This window comes from Octopus sinensis, linkage group LG14, assembly GCF_006345805.1.
Source record: "Octopus sinensis linkage group LG14, ASM634580v1, whole genome shotgun sequence".
Taxonomy (NCBI): domain Eukaryota; kingdom Metazoa; phylum Mollusca; class Cephalopoda; order Octopoda; family Octopodidae; genus Octopus; species Octopus sinensis.
The window spans coordinates 43,174,677-43,195,010 of NC_043010.1; the positions used below are offsets into that span (position 1 = coordinate 43,174,677).

A 20,334-nucleotide genomic window follows, 5' to 3' on the forward strand; every position below is an offset into this window, starting at 1 on the left:
TTGAGCTGCTAGCACCAAAATTACTCAAGTTAACTTTGATGATGCAATTGCAAATGTTAGAATATAAAATTTCAACCTCATTCTTGGACAAAAAGCCATAATTTTTATTTAGTAATGCATGAGAATTACCTTGTGAATTGCATACTTTGTTGCAACCATACATTCTTAGATATTTCACTAACAGATTTTACTTTTGCTAAAAAAATGATAGGATTATAGCATTATGTATGAATTTACTATTTTCATTAATCCCATACGCATTCTTTTTACTAGCTTGGTCTGGAAGAAAGGACAGTGCCTATGGCTTTTGCAGGATCTCCTAGACCTACGAAATAGAGGCCAATAAAGTTCTTGAACCATTGCATGTCAACACCTGCAGGAAAGACAAATGGAGAGGGAATTCTAAAGAATCAATGTTCTGGGAAGGATGGACAGAACATAGTGATTAATGTGTAGTTGGAAGGATTTGATGTAACAAGGCTGATGAAAGGAAAGATAAGTGGGCTGAGAATGCCTAATAATAGTAGTAAAACAAAAGAGATAAGACAGTGTGCCTGTGTGCTATTGTATTGTGTCTGTGATTATCTTTATGCTAATCAGTCAGGTGGTTCTTTTCTGTCTGGAATGACTGTGAGTGCAATGGTTGCACTGTCTTAGATGTAGGAATTAAGGCGACGAGTTGGCAGAAACGTTAGCACGCCAGGCGAAATGCCTAGCGGTATTCCGTCTGCTGCTACATTCTGAGTTCAAATTCCGACGAGGTCGACTTTGCCTTTCATCCTTTCGGGGTCGATAAATTAAGTACTAGTTATGCACTGGGGTCGATGTAATTGACTTAATCCGTTTGTCCCCTATATGTTTAGCCCCTTGTGGGTAATAAAGAAATAAGGAATAACTGAGCTTTGCAGAATGTAAATAATTGTTGAGGGACGACCTATGAAAATTTGAAAATTTGTCTCATTCCTTTCGATATAATATAAAATTTCAGTGTTTACTTTCGCACGACAACGGATGGAGTCCCTGTATTATGCATAACACTATTAAAGAAGCCATACATGTATTTCTGAATAATTAGGAAGTAACCATTATAGATACAAAGTAATTATATCTATATAAAGTTATTAATGATTATTGGCACAATATCACCACCAGTTGAAATATTTTTGTAATAAAGATACAAATTTTTCTTTTACATATTTGATTTATGATCTTTAATGGTGGTGGTGGGGGTGGACAAATCACAAGACAAAATAATTTGCGAAAAAATAATTCTTTGGATAGTGTATTTTCAGAAAACTCATGTTCTTTAAATTTAGTGAAAACATATTATTTACACAGTATATTGAAATTACAGCCTATATTTTTAAATAAGAGTAAAGATAAGCAATGTTGTCATTTGAGCGATACACTCAAAGTGACTTTCTCTGTAGTGTAAAAGTGTACGAACAGCCTCTTTTCTGACCATTATTCAGTTTTAGTCATGTCCAGTTGCATTTTGATCAGTTACAGTATTTTCACCAACCTTTAAACCCTACAATTTTTTAAGTGTATGTATTCTTAAATTTCACCAGATAATTTATATTTACATACCTGAGAGGTGAGTGGGCAGAATCATTACTGTTCTGGGCAAAATACTTAGCCGCGTTTCATCCATCTTTATATCCTGAGTTCAAATTCCACTAAGGTTGACATCACCTTTTATCCTTTCAGGGTATATAAACTAAGTACCAGTGATCACTGAGGTCAATGTAATTGACTTACCCACTCCACCAAAATAGCTGGCCTTGTGTCAAAATTTGAAATCAATATATTTACATACATGAATCTGGTAGGGTAGTAGTGGCTTCTGGAGTCCTTTGATCAGGGCACGTTGCCCTTGCTTTTCTTTATCTCTCCCCTGCTTACTTAGGACACATTGCCCTTGTTTTTCTTTATCTCTCCCTTGCTTGCTTACTTCTGTTCATGGTTGCTCCTCTTTAGTAGGCAACAGTCTCTGTTTTTTTTGACATGGACTACCTCCTACAGGGTGGTAGATAACTGCAGGTAGAGCTCGAATAGCTATTTCCAGAGCAAATTAAATTGACTCTGTTAAGTTAAGACAAATTACAGTCAAAATATTTCTGACAAACTTTTTGATGAATCTGATCAATGTCACTTATTTGCTGAAAGCCAAATTTTTTGAAGGTTGGACTGATGCTTTGTCTTTGGCAAACATCAGTGTCTTATTTAGCCAGGAATGAGTTCTGGGTGCTTTTTTGTTTCCAGGATCCTGTGAAAGTGAAAGTGAAAGTATTTTGTCAAAAAGTAGATGTTTCCCAGACTAAAAAGTCAGTTCTTTGATATACTTACATCCCTTTCCATGTTCTCACAGAACAAAAAATAGTGGCCAGTAGAGGCCCTGCTAAATATCATAAAGAATCCAGTGTGATAGCCAAATATTTTGTGATTAACAGGAACAAAACAAGGCTATTAGCTAAGTGTTAGAATGATTAACAGCAAATACACAAGTTGAGTACTTTTCTTCAACAGTGTGGTTTTCTTCATTATATGTGATTGTGTCCTGGTTGTGGTGAAGGTATGACATCCACAGAAGTGATACACCATGCAGATAGTTACCAATGGGAGGTATACCAAAGTTTTTCAAAATATTTGCCACGGAAGTCTTTGTCTAAGTAATTGATCTTATGTGTTATCATGCATATGACATTGCAGAAAAAGTGCTAACTGGAAGAACTACTGCCACGATATAGCATTTTATTCAAAATCCAATTAAAATCAGCAGTGTCAGTATCAAATTGAAGAGAGTGAATTTGAACAATGATTTGTAGATAGATCCATTTATTATTTGTTTATAGAATAAATAATAAATCAATCTTTCATTTTCTTTTATGGAAACAATTTTGTGACCTGATAACTACTTACTGTTGACAAGATAAATATTTTTACTTTCATAGGGTCTTGGAAAAGGAGAAAAAAAAAAGGAAAAATAACCGAGTTTCAACCATCAGGATCAGGAATGATTTTTGTCAGAGAATGAAGCACTGGTGTGACAAGCTCTTGAATTCCTGAATTCGTTCATGCAGTGTCATTTCAACTGAGTGCCGGTCGCTCTGCTTGTCAGAGATAAACTTAGTAATTATACAAACCCTAGATAGATCAAGTATCCCTTCAATTCTTGGTGCCCAGAGACACCAAGAAGAGATTTAATCGACTCACACTTTGCCCAGGTACCTTTATTAAGAAGACCACTTCTAGAGATACTTTCGCTTCAACATACATTTGTAATATCGTAAGGGAGGTGGAGGTTATTGCAGCCGTAATTGGATGGAAGAAGACACTGAAACGCCTTAATCTGTCAGTCGACATTTTCAACCTGCAACATTTCAATCGTTTAGGAAGCTGCCCCGATGACTTAAGTTTTTGACTTCGTTAGGGCCCCATCTCGAACAAGTATTACATGATGCTAATGAAGGTGCTTGGTTGTTACAGAACGTCAGCCTCACAGTCGCCTGGTTTTGGGGGTTGAGCCGTATAGCTTGAAGAATGTGCATGTGTGTTTATTATATTTATTCACTCATGATTTCTTTCTTTATTAACTTTTTTGGCCATATTTTTACTGTTTACATTCGAAAAATTGTGCTTCTTTTTTCGATAAAATTATCTTACTTTATTGCCTTAATTCACATTGAAAAAAGTTTTTGGAATAAGTTTTAATATCCTTTACTTGTTTCAGTCATTAGACTGCGGCCATACTGGGGTACTGCCTTGAAGAATTTTTAGCCAAATGAATCGACCCCCTCCTCCCAGTGCTATTTTTTAAAGCCTGACACTTATTCTATCGATCTCATTTCGCCGAACCGGTAAGTTACGAAGATGTAAATGTCAAGCGATGGTGGGGTGACAAACACAGACACACCTACACACACGCAAATGTATATGATGGGCTTCTTTTAGCTTCCGCCTAACAATTCCACTCACAAGGCTTTGGTCAACCCAAGACTATAATAAAAAAAAAAACACTTGCCAAGGTGCCGCGCAGAGGGAATGAACCCGGAATCATGTGGACGTGAAGCAAGCTTCTTACCACACAACCAAAAACAAAATTTTTAAACTTTATTTTCAGAAAAATAAAAAAGAGATTGAGAAGTAAACATTCATATTTTTATTGTTTAATACATACATTCATACATAGGTACATACATATATATATAATTTTTATACTATATATTAAAAAACATATTCAGCGGTAAGAGCATGAAGTTATCTCCCTTAGTTCGGATCCGCCTTCAATGTATTCACTTACCGTTTCTTTGCTAAAAAAATTCTGTAAATAAAACAACTGTCTGTCCGTGTGTCTTTACTTCAACTGTGTTTCTAGTGGCACTCACTCTAGCTTCTTGAGTTTCAAAAAGCGGAAGGGTAACGACTGTCAAAAAAATTGGTAGGGCTTACCTGAAGAAATTAACTCTCCTATCCCTGCTACTCTTACTTGATAGGCGCTAACTTGGCAAGGTCTGTATTAATCTGACATGTACTATGTCACCTCTTCCTGCTCCTCCTGCATTAACAACTGCTCCCCCACTCTATGTCTCTCGTTCTCTTTCACGTTTCACAGCACGCCCCCTCTTTTACTGCTTTGCAGTTTCTCTTATAACAAGCTTATGTTTTTTAACATCTAAGTGGATGTTATTGCGGATGGTGATGATGATGATGATGATGATGGTGATGGTGGTAGAAGGATATCGACCATGTTGGTGTGATAATAGCGATAATGTTGGTGAAAAATGGTGTTGATGAGAAATGATAATTATCTTTGGCTTTGGCTGCTGTTAGTTTTTGAAGTAGAGATATATAAGTCTATTGAACTTAGAAGACTACACGGACGAAAGAAAGTCCACTCCCGTAGGGTTTGAAACTGGAATTCAAAGAAATGAATCTTTATAATATTGTATCTTTAAATTTTTGAGTATGTTGTAAAAAACACTAATGGTTATGATAATCAGGATGATGATGATGATGGTGATGAAAATGATGATATGAACAGGTGTTGATAGAAATCGTTTCTAAGTTACTTGCACATGCATATACTAATGTGTGGGTATATATATATATGCATGTATGTATATCTGTATGTATGTATGTTTGTGAATAAATGTGCATATATGTATGTATATATATATATATATATATATATATATATATATATAATATATATATATATCGCTAAACGATGATGATGATGATGATATATATATATATATATATATATATATATATATATATATTACGGAGATGTACTCGCATAGCAAGTAATTTGATCTGAGATCGTATGCTGCAATTGTTGTATATATATATATATATATGGCATTAGGAAGGGCATCCAGTCATCATCATCATCATCATTGTTCGACTGTAGTCGAGACAATGGAATTTACCATGCTACGCCAGACTTCACGATCCATCATGGCATTACAGAGGTCCTGTTGCTGGATGCCTGTATCCCTGGAGAACGTGATCAGAGACAGGACCCGGCAAAGCAGGGGCTGGACCTATATCCGCAGGTATACCATTAGGTCTGGTTCCCTGGGGAAGAGGAACCCTGGTGCAGTTAATTGTAAATTCCATAGTCTTTTCAAATGGCTAATAATGTGTGCGCGCCACTACTACATAGAAACCATGCCAAAACAGGCAAATGGAAGGTGATCAGTGTTCCAGCTGACCAAATCCTGTGAAACTGTCCAACCCATGCTAGCATGGAGAACAGACATTGAAAAGTGATAATGATGATGATGATGAAATATATGTGTGTATGTGTGTGCATGTGTGTGTGTGTTAATAACACCTAGAAGGAGGTACTTTTTCCACTCATGAAAGTGAATGGAGTTTTAGCCAGCAGGAACTGATGTCATCAGATGGTACCCAATATTCACCAGGTGTTTTTGACTCTGAACTGTGACACCCACCTGTTGGTGGGTCAGCACAGGTGGCAGAATCACTATTCTTCATTTCCTCCTGGCTTCCAGCTTAACTCCTCTCTCTTATTCCAAAGCTAACAAGAGGCTCTTGGAACTTCCTTTTCCGTCCTGCACACAGTCTCCTTTTACTCCTTTCCTCTCATTCCAATGGCTGTAAGCATTCCTCCATGCCAACTGAGCAGAAATCCCCTACAGCCAATCTCAACTGAGAAAAGCCATAACTGCCATCCCTTCTCCCTGCAATCTTGCAGAAGGTTCTCATAATTGGCATGTTTCAATTTGTGGGCCTCATCTCAAGGGACTGTGAGCTCAATGAAGATAATTTTCTTGGTCTTTTCAGACAACAGAACCACATCTGGCCTCAGAGTTGTATGGACAGCCTAGGGACCATTAATAGATATAGCAATTTGGATTATGAAATTCCACATAGAATTAGGAAAGCAAGTGTTGCTTTCGGAAGGCTAGAAAAGCACCTCTGGAGTCGGTGAGACATATGCAGAAAGACAAAGATAAAGGTGTACAAGGCATGTGTGCTTCCTTCTCTTCTCTATGCCCGTGAGATATGGGTCACATATCGATACCACCTTAAACAACTGGAACGTTTCCATCAGATGTGCCTCAGATGGATTTATGGCATTAAGTGGAAGGACCGCATCAGTGATCTTGAAATATTGGAAGGCTCTCGGTGTGAAAGTATAGAAGCTCTTGTGTTAAAGCAAAGGCTCAGATGGAGTGGTCATCTGGTTAGGATGAAGGATTCAAGTATGCCAAAACAACTCTTTTATGGAGAGTTAGCTAAAGGAGAACGACCTCCACATAAACCAAAAAAGAGGTATAAGGACTTGCTGAAGGCTTCTTTAAGAGTGCTAAGAGTACCATACGAGTGAGATTGTTGCCAGAGCAACAAGCTGGCCTCCGTGATGATGGCATGTTAAAAACACCATTCGAGCATGATCATTACCTGCATCACCTTACTAGCACTTGTGCTGGTGGCACGTGAAAAAAACATTCGAGCGAGGTTGTTGCCAGTGCCGCTGGACTGGCTCCTGTGCAGGTGGCACATAAAAAGCACCATTTGAATGTGGCCGTTGCCAGTACTGCCTGACTGGCCCTCGTGCCAGTGGCATGTAAAAGCACCCACTACACTCTCGGAGTGGTTGGCATTAGGAAGGGCATCCAGCTGTAGAAACTCTGCCAGATCAGATTGGAGCGTGGTGCAGCCATCTGGTTTGCCAGTCCTCAGTCAAATCGTCCAACCCATGGTAGCATGGAAAGTGGATGTTAAACGATGGTGATTTATGCAAGTTTCCATCTACCAAATTCATCCAAAAGTCTTTAGTCAACCTGGGTGTATCGTAGAAAACACTTGTCCAAAGTGACATACAGTAGTACTGAACCTGAAACCATGTAACTGTAAAATAAATTTCTTAGCCACATGGCCTTGTTAATGAGTGTGTTTGTATGTCTGTATTCATATATCTATATTTGTATAAGTGTATGCTTATATGGTGTGTGTGCGTGCATATGTGTGTGTGTGTGTATGTATGTGTGTACTTGTTATTAGTGTATATATGCTTGAAGATTCATGTATAAGCAAGTGGATATATGTATGAGTATATGCATATTTGTGTATATACATGCATAAGTTCACACTCATGCATATATGCATGTAAGATTGTGTAGGGTTTAAATGGCACTCCATCAGTTATGACGACTAGGGCTCCATTTGATCTGATCAACAGAACGGCCTGCTCATGAAATTAACATGCAAGTAGCTGAGCACTCCACGGACATGTATCCCCTTAACATAGTTCTCAGGGAGATTCAGCATAACACAGAATGTGACAAGGCTGGCCATTTGAATTATGGGTACTACTCATTTTTGCCAGCTGAGTGGACTGGAGCAACATGAAATAAAGTGTCTTGCTCAAGGACACAATACGTTGCTAGGAATGGAACTCACAACCTTATGTTTGTGAGTTGCATACTTCTCACTACTAAACCACATGCCTTCTCAGGATGTATGAATATATCATATACATGTATATATTTCAGTATTCATATATGTTTAAGGCAATCACTGCAAAAGTATCTCTCATAGATTGCAGGATTTATGTATTCATTTACTTATCTAATTACATATACTCACTTATTATAATTTACTATTACTGACTTAATTAGCTATCTATTTTCTGTTTGTTTTCTTTATTTCTTTATTTGTATATGATCATGAAGCTAGAAATTACACATCTGCTTTCATTTAATATGTAATGATATTCTTTGATTATTCCTTCTGACTCTAATTCATTGACTTTATATTTTGTGAAGAAACAATTCAAACTGCTATGAGTTAAATTTCTTCCAAAGTTTTGAATCCCAAGCACATGCTATGAAATGACTTTGATGTATTTACAGATGTATTCTCAGATTAATGAAGGCTGAGATTATCCACTGAAACAATAAATCAATAAAATGATTGCTATTCATTCTAGAATTATCTATATAAAATGTGTTGAGTCCTCTTTTGGATTTCTGGTATCCTTGATCTTGATCTTTGATTCAAATGGAAGGTGTTTATAAGCCATTTAAGAAACACACAAAAACCATTAGATTCACTTCAGTATTTAAATTTAATTTGTCAAAATATTTTCGTCACTTTTCGTCTCAAAGCGACGAAAATATTTTGACAAATTAAATTTAAATATTGAAGTGAATCTAACGGTTTTGTGTGTTTCTTAAATGGCTTATAAACACCTTTCACGCTGCAATTGTTTTCGTTCCAGCACACGATCTCAGATCAAGTCACTCGCTATGCAAGTACATCTCCGTAATTTGATTCAAGTGTTTTCCTATATATATATATCCTGTTAATTATAATAATGGTATTTATATAAGCCTAAAGCTTATAACGATCACCGTGCAATTTCGCACTGAAATATATATATATGTTGTCAGTGGATCATGTCTCTGAAAAAGAAGCACACTCTAAAAGTTAGACAAGTGATGTATTTACATGAAGTTAAATATATGTCAAGTCATAGAGTGATTAATGGTTTTTGCATCCATAAAATGCTTAGCTTTATAGATGATTCGTCAGACTCCAGTGGCCACAGGCCACATCTAATTTATAAGCAAACAAATAATATACTGTCTGAGCCTTAAATGGGACAGGTTATTGCCCTTAGAATGGTCCGGTCAGCAAATCTTATTAACCTAAAGGGCAGACTGGGAATCTCTACCATTAGGTTAGTTCTGGTCTGCAAATACTTTTTACAACCCTAACTGATGAATGAGGAATTCCATACCTGCCACAAGTAACATTTGAAATGGTGGTAGGGCCTATAGATCTCAAGTCTTGAGTTTAGGAGAGACTCTGGGTCCAGCAAATCTTTAAGGATCCTTGCCCGCTCTGCTATGCAAAGCTTGCATCATCTGCTCCCATAGGATCCCAACTGCTCTATATAGATCCTTCATTTAATTTTGTATGGCGTTCCTTCATCCTTAAGGAGCTACATGTGGCTGGCCAGGGATGTGACATAGCATTTTTCCAGAACCCTAAAAGAGGACCTGTGGTTTTACCTCAGCTCAAATTCCATTTTTACATGAGGAGATACATAGTTACCTAGCTAGAGAGGAAGAGTGAGAGATAGCAAGAGTGCAGGAGAGAGATGGTGGTAAAGTGCCAGGGTATACTCACAAAAAACAGATCAGAGCATAGATGGGATGGTAGAATAAGGACGAAAGAGATAAATGGTGGCAAGTGCCAGAACATATCCTCAAGCTATGGAGCCTATAATATAAGTGGCAAAGTATTGCCAAGAAAGGCATGAGTAGAGAAGTTGAGATGCAGTGACTAGTGAGAATCTAGAATTATATAGGGGGTGGGGATAGCAACAATACAGTGAGCAGGGCAGTGAGGATAGGGTTGGGGAGTGGGAGATAATCATAGTGTATGTAGAGGAAATGTGTGGAAGAGGATAGAAAGATGCTGTTTGGGAGAGGCGATAAAGTTTGGTTTGTTGGGGTAGGGTGTGTAAAAATTTTTGTTGCTACATGTGGGTGGGACACAATACTTCTAGAACTCATTTTCACTGACATGGGCAGGTCTTCTCTAGAACCTCATATTGCCAGACATCTTGGTCCATTGTCATTTTCTCCATGAGCCCCAACATCCTGAGATCGGTCCTCTGCACTTCTTCTCATGTCTTCCTGGGTCTCCCTCTTCCACAGGTATCGTCCAGTTTCAGTGACTGGCACTTCTTTATACAGCTGTCTTCATTCATATGCATCACATGTCCAAACCAACATAGTCTACTCTCTTGCATAGTTGTTAAATGAAATATGGTGTTCCTACCAGCAATCAATCAATATATATATATATATATTCTTATTCTTTTACTTGTTTCAGTGATTTGGCTGTGGCCATGCTGGAGCACCGCCTTTAATCGAGCAAATCAACCCCTAGTTGTAAGCCTAGTACTTATTTTATCAGTCTCTTTTGCCAAACTGCTAAGTTACAGGTACATGAACGCACCAGCATTGATTGTCAAGTGATGTTGGGGGGACAGATACAGACACACGAACATATACACACATACACACACTCACACACATATGATGAGCTTCTTTCAGTTTCTGTTTAGGAAATTCACTCACAAGGCTTTGGTTCGCCTGAGGCTATAGTAGAAGACACTTGCCCAAGATGCTATGCAATGGGACTGAACCTGGACCCATGTGGCTGGTAACCAAACTACATTCCACGTTATACTTACATTATATATAGATAAACAAATTTTAAATTGTAACCAATGACTTTTGGCATTATGTGACTTTGGTTGCTTCCACAGGTTCTGAGACTTATTGTTTCCTCTTTAAGTTAACACCCTACACATGATCTGACAATGATAATGTAGACCTAAAACTACTAAATATACTATATTGTAAAGTTGCAGGTGGAAACCTGACAAAATCAAAACTGATAAAATTATATCAAATCCTACACAGTATAATGTGTCAAATAATTTTATCTAAATTTCTCTTTCTGTCACTGTACATTAAAATTTGTTTTTCTAGTAGTAACTCTATTTTGCCTTTGACAGATCATGTTTGTATGGGCAATACATGGTCCAGTAATGAGATCAGTAAATTTACTTTGACATTCCCCTTACATATCTGCACTTCACTCTACTTGAATAAGGCAAACACACATACCCATGTGCATACATGCATACATTAACTCATCACATATTAACAGTACTTGTTGGTTGCTTGGTGATACTAAAAGAGTTAATACAAGCTATCTTCTATTACTTTTTCTTCCCTCCCTTACTGTCTTCTACTGTAACTAGACCACCTCCTGCATAACTACAATTAACAATTCAACCCTGCTATCTTTGCCTCCTACTATTGCTACTCCTACCTTCATTATATGACTATAACTTCTATTTCCTATGTAGATGTCGTTTTCATTTGGAGATGGGCTTGGAATATAATGACTATCAAGGGTATCTTGTGCCACAGATTGCTGCTTGCAGGAGATATATTCTCTCATTCATTATGTATATACATGCACACATGAGTCTAAGAATATATATATATATATATATGTATACATCTTTGTCTGTCTGTCTGTCTGTCTGTCTGTCTGTCTCTCTCTCTCTCTCTCTCTTTCTCTCTCTCTTTCTCTCTCTCTCTTCCTTCCCATACACATATACATATTTAATCATAGGTAAAAAAAACAATTTACATAACTGTTAAGTTCACTTAAGTCCCCATAGATTTATGCTCATCAGATATGCCTGCTCAGATCTGAAATGGCACATTTGATGACTGTAGGTCACAGGACAGTTAAGAGGAGCTATTAGTTTTGTAATCTGCTCTGTTCATATATTTTTATAAAAAAATGGAGAAAATATATTTATTCTCACCATTTTATATATTGAATAATCTTTCTCTTTTGGCATATGAACCACACCCAATTACATTTATATATACCATTGTTATCATCATCATCATCATTTAATGTTTGTTTTCCATGTTGGCACAAGTCAGAAGGTCTGACATGATCCAAAAGCTGCAGAGTCCTCATCAGAATCCAGTGTCTGTTTGGTATGATTTTTATGGCTAGACATCCTTCCTAATGCCAACCACTTTACAGTATGTGTTGCTAAGGAAAGTTGCCAAGTGACATGCAAGACAAAGAAAAGAAAAGAAAGTAAAAGGAAAAAAGCTCCTCCAACTGAATAAGATTGTATTTGAGAGAGGGGCTGGTGGCTTTATATCAGGTGTTGAAGGCCTAAGTATGATAGAGTGACAAGTAGAGGTGCTTTAGAGGAGATATATGACTACCCCACCTCACACCCTTGTGTATTATATGTAGATAGCTTCATAACAAATGACACCAACTTCATTATCTTGGCTGGGCAGCATCATGATGACTACTCCAGAGTACGTAGAGACTATTGCTATGGTTCTAGAAAAAAATGCTTCTAGATATTTATGAGGCAAATGAACAAACCATGAATTTTAGGAAACTAATCAGTGTACATAACACTGAGAGAAGCTGAATGGAAGATAATAACCAGTGTTCTATGATGAAGGGATCAGAAGTGTGAGGTGTTCTGGATTGCAAAACAGTGTATCATTGGAGAAAAATGTGTTTGAAATGATTTACTCATACTGACGCCGAGAAGAAAGAGGCTTATAAATATGTCTACGAGAGGCTATTGTGGAAAATTTATGGGAAGAAGAGGGATTTCTACAGGTGTATCAAACCAATAGACCAAGTTATGAAAGAAACTGAACGAATATGAACACAATTTATAAAGAGAATCAGTTTAGATGAGATGCAATTTAGATTTGTGTTTGGCCATTCCACTACCAGTTCTGTTTTCATAATGAGACAACTGCAAGTGAAGTTTTTAGCTAAGAGTATACTCCTCAACCTAGCATTTATTAATCTGGAGTAGGCCCTGACCTATGATTTGGTGGTCTTCAAGTGTAGAAGAATGATTTGTGAGAGTGATGTCAGTCATGTACATAGAGGGAGTTGGTAAAGTGAGAGTTAGCAATGAGTTCAGTGTGGAAATAAGTGACTAGATAGGTATTCCTCATAATTTGGTTACCAGAGAGAGAGAGGGAGATAAATGGTGACAAGATTCAGTGATGAAACTTCAAGTGTGGAAATAAAACCTAGAACTGAGAAGCCTTAATTCTAGGTTTTGAGAAACCTCATAGTAGACTGAAATTTTAGTATGTCGGAAAGACCCTGCAGACATCCAAGAGATGATTGTTTTCAAAATGCAGAAAAGGAGTTGGTGGTAAGTTTGTATGGTGTACCCATGTGAATGAGGAGGGGCAAGATGTGTATTAGGATTGTAAGTAGACTATCAGAGGGGGAAAATACTTTATGCATAGTAGATGAAGCAGTCAGAGCACAATAAAATAAATTCCATTCATTGCTTGGTAGGTTCTATAGAAATAGCTGAAGATGCTCTGAAAGTATAATAGCTAGAATATTGAGGGTGGAAAACGTTCTGAAGGTTATTACTGCTATAGGCAGTAAAGGGAATCGCTGAGATTGTATGATGCTTGTGTATGAAGAGTAATGTTGCATGGTAAAGACACAAGCACTGAATACAGAGAATGCATGAAGTTTGGAAAGAAACAAAGTGATTTTGTTCTGAGAAGTGCATTATGTTAGCATGCATGAACAATAAGACACAGAGGAGCTAAGAGGAAAAACTGGGTATAAGAGGAATGAGGTGTTATGCATAAGAGAGATGACTGTATTGGTACAGGAAGGGTGTCTGTTGGGGAAAAGATGTGCTGTAAAATCCAAGTGGAATGGAATTGAGGAAGAAGAAAATTGAAGAAAATATGAGCAGCATGGTGGAAGTTGATTTCAGTGGTTGTTGAACCTCACAAAGGAAATGACAAAAGAATGCAACAAGTGGCATGATACTGTATTGGAGCAGAATCGACCAATTCAGTTTTCATTTTCACATTTCTTTTTTTTTTTTTAATATTTATGACTTATACATTGTCACACTGAGAAAATTTAGGAATGGAGCAAAGTAATTATATATATGCTAGAGTGTTGCCTATTGGGATGTATAATGTTAGGAATATGATTTTTCCACTGTGGGTAACAGCATGCAATGTTAGGTACAATAATCATATTTTTACTTTGGTCAAATTTCATGATGTTTGTAATGAAATCAATACTAATTTTCGAAATAAGAAATTATTAAATTAAAATAAAATAAATTTCTTATTAATAAATTTGCTGTAAGAATACAAAATCAATAACATTAAACTACTTAACTATCAATTCATTGCAGATGTAACATATTGGTTAATTCCATACAAGACAGTTTGAATTGTTTGTGTGACCAAGAAATCAATATTGAGCATTCTTACTAACATTATTCATTATATGATAGTCAACACTCTAGCACAGTGAATTATGAATACCCTGTTTAACCTCTAAGTTTTCTCAACACAACAAAGAATAATTATAATTATTATTTTTTTTTAATGAGAAAAATGAACATTTTTAATTCCTCTCTTTTACAATATGTATTATTTCCTTTTCTTTGACAAGTAGTGGAGAAACAGAGAAACAGTATAGGGTTGGAGTAACTTAACACATTTAGTTTTGTACCTATATCTTCTGAGTTAAAATTCTGCCAGATTCAATTTTTCTTTCATCTCTCCCAGGGAGATCAAATGTATGATAAGCTATAAACAATTGAAGTGTTTGAGACTTTTCCTCTGCCAATGTACAGAAATTATTAGTTTTCTCTTTATTTTCTTTCTCCTTCTCTTTATCTCTTTTCCAGATAATCCTACAAATTCCAGACTGTTTGAACTTACTTCTTTGACCAAGATATCAAACCACATGCACAATCCAAATTCCAATTACAAAATGCTTGTTATTACAGAACACTGATGAAATACCAGCTGCATTCAATAATTTGTAAATCAATATCAGTTTCCTGCCATTTTACATTCATTTTGAGAAGGTTGTTGCTTATTGACAGATTTTGAATAATTTTCACAATTATGTTTGATAGAAAAACAACTCACTAGCATTAACTGATAAACTTTAATAAACTGATGACCATAGGTAAATTGATCAATAGAGAGTAATAATGATATTTTAACGATTATTGATGAATATCATTCAGTTATCATTTGGGAATTATCACTAATTATGGAACACATATATTGGTAACAAATACTGGTTGATAGGTAGAAAACTGAAAGTCATTGACAGATAACCCTCAGATGATTTGAAGAAAATAGGTATGAAATTGTCAAAAAACAGCTGGTATTCTAAGAGTTAAGGAATTCTTTAAAAAGTTGAGAATGCGTTTTTTTTTAGTCAATTCATTCAACTTTATTTGATGTTGTGTGATATCTTGCATAAACTATAGAACAGTATTTAATGTCAATTTTTAGAGATATGATTTACGACCCACTTGAATAATGAATGAGTTAATCAGCCTATATTTTATTCATATACAGTAATGTTAAAATGTAAATTACATGAGCCTATTGACCTGGATTGTAATTTTAATTCACTTTTAATTAAATTCACAGCCAATTTTCTTGAAAAAAGCATGAACATAACACAAAATGCTTGTTCTATAAACATATAGTTTTATACCCATTGCAAGAAATCAGTCAGTGCATTTCATGTGCCAAAAATACTGCTGAGGTACAGAACAAGAAACTCCCATCCACAATCCACTTTTGATTCCTGTTTGCTGTGCTTTCACTTACATTGCAAGTGTTGTTGAGAAAGACATAAACATGATAAATTCTTATTTATTTTCCCCTACAAAGCTCAAGCTTATCTTTTAATATATTTCATATGTATTTTTTTTTTGTATTCATATGTACTTCCTATTTAAAGTTTTCCTGAAATTCCAAATGAGTTTCACCAAACATACCTTATACTCCTCCATCTTCATGATAGTGTGTCTCTGGTACTCGTTTCTTGTAGAAGTATTGTCCTTACAACAATAAAATACTGACATTCAAAGACCATAATGAACAAATTTTTTTTTGTGATATTTTGGCTTCTTCAATTCCAAAAAAAGTGTCAACAGAATGAATGTATAAATTAATTCATAACAATTTAATAGGTTAAAACAAAAAAAAAATTCATAAATAAATTAAACTGAGATAACTTCTTGAAGTATCTCACTCCTGAGTTTCCTTATTCCTTAAACATTAACCTAGACTTGTTTCTTTCTAAAATAATTCCCAAAACTAATTCAATTTTACTTGGTCTAACCAACTGGTTATCATTCTTTTGCTTGGAATAGCATCTTTGGTTTCATATTTCCTCCTTGGACATTTTGATCCTGTTTTTAGTTTTTTCCCTTATATTTTTTTATTACTATAATGCACTTTGTGCCGTACTTTTTTTTATTTGGGATAACCCTCTATTAACTCCGATTTTTCTTTCCTTGAATAATTTCTTAAATTTTACCCATTTTCTTTGTAAAACATTGCACCAAACCTATATCCTCTCTGAATCAAAAAAATCAATAATGGTAATTTGAGCAAAATATGTTATTACTATTGATCAAAAACTCTTTAGCTGAAGAACATGTTTTTATTTACATCTAATTTTTGTCTCATTGTACTTATATTTGCCATGTGTATGATCATTTTTGTGTATGAGGAACATGATAATAGTATATAAGGAGAAGAAAAAAGAAAGGAAACAATTTCTATATTTTGACTTCAATGCTAAAAAGATAGATTAAATTTACTTTCAATGTAAAAGAAGAAAAAAGTAAGAAACTAAAAACCCCATCAACATCTTAAAATAAATATCTCATCAAAAGTACTACAAAAACAACAATAAAATGTTAAAAACCAATCAATCACTCAATTGATGAAATAATTATTTACTTGATCAACTACAACACTTACTCATCCCTTATATAAAACGGCAAATTTATTCTGAATAAGATGATAAAAAATAAAATCATTTTTCATTCAGATTTAATTTGAAAATCAGATATCTCAGTCTATTGTGAAGATGTATCCTGTACAAACCATGTATACAATGGGAAATCAGTTTAACTTTGAAATTTATGGTCCAACATCCCTTTATTCATCTTTAACTTCAAAAGAAGGCCCATCCAATGGGAAGTGCCAACAGAAGAGTGCTTTAGGTATACCCTGTGGTTCATCAGGGACTTCCTCAGTTACAAATAGCACTAAAAAACCTTACAAGTGTGACGTTTGTAGAAAGGGATTTTCAAGACAGGTCAATTTGTCCAATCATGAGGCGATACCTGCTGACGATAAGCATTTCTATTGCCAATATTGCAAAAAAGCATTTTCGCAACGAGCACATTTACGCACCCATGAATTTACCCACATGGCTGAGAAACCTTTTAGCTGTACTTTTTGCAGTAAAACTTTTGCTCAGAGGACAAATTTTGATAACCACCGAAGAATTCATACTGGAGAAAGACCTTACCATTGCTCTTTTTGTGAAAAATCCTTTAGTCAACGTACCAATTTGGACAACCACGAACGGACTCATACAGGAATTAAACCATATGTTTGTTCAGTGTGTAAAAAATGTTTTTCTCAGATCACAAACTTGAAATATCACGAACGGATTCATACAGGGGTAAAACCATACCATTGTGCCTTCTGTGAAAAGTCGTTCACTCAACAAACAGAACTTAAAAACCATGAACGTACACATACAGGCGAAAAACCTTTTCATTGTACACTTTGTGATAAATCTTTTACCCAGAGAACGAACTTAATTAATCATAGGCGTATACACACTGGGGAAAAACCATTTCAGTGTGGCTTTTGTGATAAATCTTTTGCTCAGCGCACAAATTTGGATAACCATAAGCGCACACATACAGGAGAAAAACCATTCCATTGTTCCTTCTGTGAAAAATCATTTGCTCAACGAACAAATCTGGATAATCACCGAAGAACACACACTGGGGAAAAGCCATTCGATTGCAATTATTGTGGGAAAGGTTTTGCACAGCGTACAAACCTTGACAACCACAGACGAATACATACAGGGGAACAACCCTTAAGCTGTAACTATTGTGGGAAAACATTCGCCCAGAAAACAAACTTGGACAACCATCATAGAATTCACACAGGAGAAAAACCATTTACTTGCGAAGTGTGTGGAAAATCTTTTTCCCAGCGTGCCATCTTAGATAACCACAGAAAAATTCATAAAGTCAAATTACTTCAGTCATGTAAGTCATTCGACCAGAGAAATGAGAGTGAAATAGAAGCTGCTAGAATAGAGGTGAACAACAGGACATCAAATGAAGAGGGTAAATGCAATCAGTCAGGAAGTAACCAACAACAAAATACACCTGGAATGCAGTCACTCAATACAGCTGATATTGCTCGCCGAAAATCAGCGTTTCCTCAGCGATTAGATGCAAAGAGCTATAACCAACACAACCCTGTAGTATCAAATAACAGTGAATCTTTTTTAAGGGATTCTCAGCTAACACAGTCTATACCAAGCCATCGTATGCAGTCTTCTTCATTATCAACCAGCTGGATGAATTCTCAGTTTCTACACCAAATGCCACAGACATGGGAAAATAATTATGGCTGGCCCAGAGGTTTTCCCATGACTTCTTTGTGGAACTCGGGTTGGACAAATACACCAAGTACACTCTCTTGTGCAATGAGACAAAACAAACCAGGAATTGAAATGGAGTTACACCAGAGAACTTGATAACATTTTATAAGACTGGTTAAATGTGGAGGAATCATGTTTGATTTTTTATTTGTTTGTTTCATAGTTTTCTAGGTGATTTGTGGAGGACAGTGCTTTCTGTAGAAGTTGTATACATTAGCTCTTTCTTTTTCTCTCACATACATACATATATACATACATACATACATACATACATATATATATATATATATAATATATATATATATATTATATATATATATATATATTTGTATATATATATATGTGTGTGTGTATATATATATATATATATATATATATATTATATATATATATATATATATATATATATATATATATATATACTTACTTAGGTCACATCCAGCAGTTTTTCAGAAAATGGCAAACAGCTGTAAAAGAAGAGAAAGAAGACAAAGATCACATTCACAAAATTACTGTATAAATCAATCCTTGGCTTGCAGCCTTAGCTGCAGATCTGGTATATAAAGATTGTTGTTTCTTGTATGGGTGTTATATGTGGATTTTCTATGAGCTTTTTCATCCAGGTCTTATGAAAGTTTTGTTATCCACTTCTTAATCCTTGTGACACTTGGTGTCCTGTTGTCAGCAACTGCTTCTGCTATAACAGGATAATATTGATTGCTTTCATATCACATTTGTATGCCTCTTTCTATTGCAGGTGTAGGTAATCTTTGCCTCTCAATCCAGATAACAGTTAATAATATAGCAGTGCTTCTATAATATAATATAACATGTACAATAAATATATATATATTATATATTGCATTTACATATTTACCTATATATATATATATACAGTTCAAATTTATAGAAAACGAAAGATGAAGACAGGTATAAGAACAACAAACAGGTGTATTAGTTTAATGCTCAAGAAGATGGAAAAGTCATTTACATTTTGAGCCTACACTCTTTGGCGGAAAGATTTAAGAGGAAAATAAAACTAGAAAGAGAATGAAAAAATACATGGAGAGAATTAATGGCCTTGCAAACACAGTATCTTTATTGTGAACACTAGTGTATGCACACACAGATACACATGCAAGCAAACAAACACACACACACACAGAATCCTGTGTTTTTGTGGGGATAAAGTTTATATATATATATATATATAAATAAATCAAAATAAGCAACAAGGATATCCAGAGGTAATGCAGTACAATCGTTTCAAGCAACTCCATTTAATTGACAATGCAATCATTACATTGATTTAAATGTAGAGCAACCTCAGCTGCATAAAGACATAGAATTTAATTAAATTAAAACAGATGGACACATTAGTATAATTTTACCTAAAATCTCCAAGAAGGCAAGGAGATAGACAAAGAACATGCTGTCTTCACTTCAGCTTAGAAGCTACTCATATATAAGATATGCTCAATACTATATCATCATCGTTTAATGTCCACTTTCCATGCTAGCATGGGTTGGACGATTTGACTGAGGTTTGGCGAACCAATGGTTGCACAAGACTCCAATCTGATCTGGCAGAGCTTCTACAGCTGGATACTCTTCCTAACGCCAACCACTCCAAGAGTGAAGTCAGTATTTTTTCATGCCACCGGCACGAGGGCCAGTCAGGTAGTACTG

General features: G+C 35.5%; 1 protein-coding gene across 1 annotated transcript; it reads left to right on the plus strand.

The window, feature by feature from the left end:
* Positions 1-4,245: 4,245 nt before the first annotated feature.
* LOC115218788 (gastrula zinc finger protein XlCGF26.1-like) lies at positions 4,246-18,897 on the plus strand. The gene is made up of 2 exons (XM_029788721.2): positions 4,246-4,512; positions 14,819-18,897. Exon 2 carries the CDS (start codon positions 17,038-17,040, stop codon positions 18,739-18,741), a length of 1,704 nt encoding a protein of 567 aa, XP_029644581.1. The 5' UTR covers positions 4,246-4,512; positions 14,819-17,037; the 3' UTR covers positions 18,742-18,897.
* Positions 18,898-20,334: the final 1,437 nt, after the last annotated feature.